We start from the raw sequence: 6,000 nt of genomic DNA on the forward strand, positions 1-6,000 counted from the left end.
ACTGTTGGCAGCTGTCGTCATACAGTTTGATCAGTTAGGATAGTCCATCTACCAATCACCAGGATGGGTTTTTGGAATAAAACATGATGTGATTCAAGTGTGGACATTCAGCTTTATTTTCAGAGGGTCACAAAAATATGACACATTTGCATGTGAGGAAACACAATCATTTTATGTAGAACATTTGGATTTTTCAATGTTCATAAGTCAAGTCCTCTTTATTTAGCGTTTTCAAACATCCGCAGCTGTCACAAAGTGCTTTACAGAACACATAACATAAAACATACATCATTAGCTCATTCATTCCCAGTCATTTTCACTGAAGCAACCCCCTTTACTCCCGGCTGTATTACTGGATTTTGACTGATTTTGCAAGGCCCAGAGAATATTGTGTTCTAATGCTATAAAACACAGAACCTACCAAAAGAGTCTCTTCTTTCATCAGGAAAAAAAGTATATTTGTATTTGTGTGTTTTGCAGCAATTAGCATTAGAATATATCTTAAGTTTCATCATTATTCACAAATCTGTTTAAACCACTGGGGGAAAGAGCTTTTCTTGCAACATGGCCCTGGTTGATCGCTTATACTCTGCTGCCACCTGCTTGCCATTTTTTTGAAATAGCTACCATTGTTTTAAGCGACCTGTTCAAGTCAGAGGCTGCATCAAAGCCTTCTGTATACTCGTTTAAAAAAAAAAAGTATAAATATATGTTTTTGGGGCCATGGCAATATTTAAAATAGAACGTTTTTATACGTTTTTGGGAGCAGATTAGTTAGAAAAACACTTAATTTTTTTAATGTGCAAAAATAAAAATAAAAAATTATGATAGTTTTGTAAATCATCAAACTTGAAAAATGAAATAAAATAATATACAATAACTTAAACAAAAAAATGTATGAAAAGTCTGCATTATTACCACATTATTTTGTTTTGGGATTTCGTTGACGTTTGTTGATTTTTTTTTTCTTAAAAATATATTGAAGCTTTATAATAACAAACTTAGGGTTATGTGAAAGCCACAGGTGCAAGTTCTCAAATATTTTTGGGAATTATGTTCTTATATGCTTCAGGGGCTGAGATATCAAATAATTTGTATTGAATCTCAGGGGTGATTCTAAAGTCACCCATAGGTTCCAGAGGCATGTTTTTCTAGGCGCTTTAGGCCTTAATGGGTTAAAGGAGGCTGACATGTTTCGCCATCATCTGCTACGGATACCCGAAGGAGAAGAAGTTTGTGAATGTACTAATTGGTGATAGGCATGCAAAGTGTGATCTCTCTGAGTCACTCTAGTGCGTGTGTTTCAAAATGCACATGCTTCAAACTTAGATTGTTGTATTTTATTAGTACAAAACTTGATGTCACTAAATTGTTCACACTGTCCGTTTCAATACAAGTTTTCGTTTTTTGGGGGAAGTGTTTATGTCGTTTCTCATGTTCAAATCACTGAAGGATCGATGGGTGATATTATATCTCACCGTTAAATGCCACATACACCTTAGCACCCCAAGAATGTATTGTGGTGGTGCAGTCATCATAAAAACCTCACTGTATTTTAAAGATAATTGTGTAGCATACAGTTTGGAAATCCATTGTCAGCAATGTGTTTTGAGTTGTCACAATTGCCACTGTTATATACATTCTGCTATTTCAAAAAACAAAAACTAATAATTGGCTTTGTGTTCCTAGGAAAAACGAGGTGAACCCAAAGATTTATTCTGCTCTGCAGTCAAATGGTAAGTAGCGTACACAAAACCACATAGTAGGTGGAAGGAGACAACTACCATTACTGTGGTTTTAGCTCACTTGAAAATTTTATAGAATACATAATGTAAAAAGGATCACACTTGCTAAAGTGCTCTTGCCAAGTGCTTAACTCAGAGGTCAAAGCATTTTTTTTAACAAAGCACAAACTTGAATATATATATTTTTTATTTAATTTATTTACATACAAAACACCAACTACAGTGGATCTAATCCTGGATCAGGGAAGTGACACAAAAAACTGCAACAACTATAAATAAGTGCAGAAAACACATCTTATTGCTAGAATTTTCAGAGACAGTATATTGATGATTATTATGTTCATCACTACATCACTAGCTACCACTAACACCTCTTCTAGGCACAAAAATAACTGGTAAATTGTTCTAAAGTGTTGATCATTAGCATTACATTGCACTATAAGTATTATATTGATATACCCCCATCATTTTCCCTTTTCATTAAAAATGAAATGTAAAATTTTCATTATTTCTATTTTCTCCATCTCTCTATTTGGAGATTAATTAGGAGCAGAGTGCAATGCAGGTTTAAAGGTACAAAAGCAGGAACAAATTATGGTTTTGTGTGTATGCATTTGTTCCACTTGGCCAGTGCCTGCACTTGAGTGTGACACATCCGTCAGAGACGCTTCAATTGTTTGTAAAGACTGTGTCAAAAGAGGTTAATTGTATAGGACTGGCATATAAAGACAAAGATGTATATTACTGTGAATTTTAAGCTTCATGTGAACACCAGCCTATAAAATTGAAATTTTCTCTCAAAGCGCCGATGCTTTTTGAGGACTTGTAAACCAGAAATCGTCCTTGAAGCTAAATCCCTTTCAGAGAACTTGTAAAACAGAATTAGACCTTGAAAGTAAATCCCATTACTGAAAAGTAGCATGTTCATACTGTAAGGTTGTTGTTTTTTTTAAACACTAATCAGAAACATAATTGGCCCGATTTTAGGTAATCTCTTGCATTTGTGGTTAAATATAAATAAGCATCTTTAAATAATCATCCCCTGCTTATGGAGCTTTGCTGATTTTTGAATGGCACCAAATTGCCACCATTAGGATTTTATTTGCTTCATGCACTCGTTGACGCAGTAACCCTACGGAGTACGTACCCCTGCACAATTTCTTGATTTGATTTACAATTTCTTAAAAAGCCTGCTTTTATACATACAAGGCTAAAGATCTACAGTATCTGCACGTTCGCAGACGTACAGTCATTATCCATTCTCTACACTGCTTATCTTGTTCTTGTGAAATACTGTCACACACTACCGAAATGTGTATTTCAGTACATTATATAACCACATTTCAGTAAATGTTTGAAAGGATTTCAGTAGTGTGTATGAGATGTGAACTGGAATATATAAGCACACAATTTCAGTTGTGTGCGTCTCTCTAGGCTGCGTAAAAATGTTTCATTTGTGTATATGAGTGAATGTCACTTGTCCATTTAAGAGGCTATTTTTTAACTGAAATGGAAGCCCTTCCAGTTATTCAAACTAAAGCTTGCCTCTTCATAGTAGTTGACCTCACAACAGCCCGCAAATAGCTTGACCGCACCAGCAGCGTTACTTGATATTATGGAATTATGAAGAGACTCAGAAAATGTTAAATGGGCCAACAATCGGACAGCAACCAACAATTTTAACTCCAAGTAAATAAATGCTGGATACAGTGTTGCATCATTATTTCCTTCCAAGCTTATGAGCTGGTTCCACTACCAAATGTACGCTTAAAACTTGGGTATTGCGATATAAGAAGAAGTATTTTATATTGGTCGATAATTATTGATTTTTTTTTCTATTCAAAACAAGACCTGGAGGGAGGAAAATGCTCATTAAAAAAATAAATAAATAATGTTTTAAATGCATTAAATGCAAATGGCAACCAGTTCAGGGTGTACCCTGCCTACTGCCCGAAGCCAGCTGGGATAGGCTCCAGCACCCCCGCGACCCTTGTGAGGAAAAGCGGTCAAGAAAATGGATGGATGGATGTTTTAAATGCTGTATAATTTTGTTTTAAAATATAATATTTAACCGTTAATAAGAGTTCAACTCAATTATCATTATTATTTTTGTTTTTAATATTTGTATTGCCCGATAGGCACAAAAGAACAGCGTCATTCCACAGCTCAACACAATTGTGAAAAGTCAAATTAACTCATCAGTATAAAGATAAATTAAACACCTTTTTAAACAACGTGCTTAGTAGGGCTTGACGAATCACGATGTACATATCAGTCTAATGAAATATATAGTTTTTTTTTTTTACCTTTTTAAAATAAGAAAAAACAATTCAATTGATTTAAGATATAATCATCTATGCTGCTCCAGCAGTGCTTAGTTATGGAAGACTCGATAACCTAAAGTATTTTTTGTTCATACAATGTAAATATAGCAAACTAATTTAAACTAACAAACAACAACAAACTAATAAAATTAACTCTTTTATATCCTGATTTTTTTTCTGCTATCAAACGCATTTTGTATTGCTGTCTATCATGTTTCTATCATGATTGATATTGAATTATTGCTCAGGCCTTATAGTAAGCTTCCTACTGAAAAATGGGCCATTTTGACAACAGTAGTCCTTTAATCTTCTTTGACAGCATAAAAGCGCCTGAGCATTATTTTTTTGTCAAAGAATAACATGTACAAGATTTTTTTTTCATTTTATATTGAATTGTTGTGGCTTGTGAGTTTATATTTTTACTTTAATCCACCAACTGGTGTCATGACTGATCTCATTTCCTATTGAGTAGCAACTCATTCACCTTCCAGACTTGGAGCTCATTTTAATGCTGCTACATTATAACACGTTTATTCGTAACAGTGATAATCAAAATATAAATAAATATACAAGACTGCAGGAAAGGCAGCGCAATAAGATTGCCATTATGGTATTTCAAGGTTCATTTCAGCTTCAGCGCATTCAAATTCTTATGCTTATGAAGTGTCAATTTAGCAGGTTAACAAATTCATGTAGATGATCGTAAGCGTCATACAATGGTAAGCATTTGAATGTAGAGTAATATTTCTTTCTTCCCACTGTGTTGTAGAGCTCTGGGAGTCAGATGACAGCAACTCAGAGATTGAAGCAGCCTTACGTCCACCACCTGTCAACACAAACGACAGTGACACAGATGAGTTTTATGACTGATGCCACTCTGGTGTTGCGTTATTAAAAGTTCTACATTTATATATAAGGACCTGTTATTATGTTATTTTATAGCCTGACTACCACTAATTTAGTGTTCTGCCTTGTAAACGTAGCCCAATTGTTGTAAAAACAAATAAAGTTGGCAACTCTTACACTGTGTAAAGTATGTGAAGAGTTGCCCAACACTCTGCTGTTAACCCTGCTTCAGTCTCTTTATGTGAACAACTCTCCCAGCTCATAATAGCAGCTCGAAATAGATTAAACTGATCTTTTAAAGCGATTTGTTTGCACCGGGCTGAAAATCATGCATTTTGAATGCCGCGAGCATCTCCGAGTGCTCTGCCTCCGGCAAGCTCGAGTGTAGTGATGTGAGTCACCTGTTAAATGACAACGCACAATGGCTTCTCGGCACTCTGCCACGCGACCTGTGAACCATCTTAAGAGCAGCGGCCCTCCGCCCCGTACCACCCCCCCCAGGGTACAAAGTGTTAGTATGGTCCAAATGTGCCCTTAGAGTTTAACTTTTAATTTTAACAAATACATAATGACATCTGTACTTTGTCTTGTCTTGTGTGGAACTTAGTAGCGCATGCATCTTTGCAAGCCTTGCAAATGTGAGATACTTGGCGCCACCTCCTCCTAATTCGTCAGCGTGTGACTCACACTGGATCTTGAGTAATGCAGAGCAAGTACAGGTAATATCAGCATTTTGCTTGTCCATGTTAGACCTTGTACACAAATTGTAATATTTGTTTAAATATGTGACAGACCCCGTACATAAAAGAAAAAGTCAGGTATTTAAAAATGTGTGTGAGATGTGCTCCGATAATTTCAACACCACACATAAAGTTTTTCCATGGACTCAAATGACTTTTTGGTATTTGGACCCAATTATCAGGACACATCCACTCACTACAGCTCAGACGTAAATAGGACAATAATATAGGACGTTACATAGTCGGGCATTTAACACCCTTGCATAAAGAAAGAAGAAAATGATCAGATTCCACTATTAGGTACGGCACATTTGTATGGTGTATGGCGATTAGGGATAGACCGAT

General features: G+C 35.6%; 1 protein-coding gene across 3 annotated transcripts in view; it reads left to right on the forward strand.

Moving 5' to 3' along the window:
• The window catches only part of kiz (kizuna centrosomal protein), a 29,559-nt gene extending 24,423 nt beyond the window's left edge, over window positions 1-5,136 (forward strand). For all 3 annotated transcript variants that reach the window (XM_077547653.1, XM_077547731.1, XM_077547791.1), the window contains 2 exons: window positions 1,690-1,736; window positions 4,839-5,136. In XM_077547653.1, the coding sequence (XP_077403779.1) occupies window positions 1,690-1,736; window positions 4,839-4,939 (148 nt within the window). In that variant the 3' untranslated portion in view covers window positions 4,940-5,136. The remainder of the gene's footprint in view (window positions 1-1,689; window positions 1,737-4,838) is intronic.
• Window positions 5,137-6,000: the final 864 nt, after the last annotated feature.

The sequence above is a fragment of the Vanacampus margaritifer genome, chromosome 1 (genome assembly GCF_051991255.1).
Source record: "Vanacampus margaritifer isolate UIUO_Vmar chromosome 1, RoL_Vmar_1.0, whole genome shotgun sequence".
Taxonomy (NCBI): Eukaryota; Metazoa; Chordata; class Actinopteri; order Syngnathiformes; family Syngnathidae; genus Vanacampus; species Vanacampus margaritifer.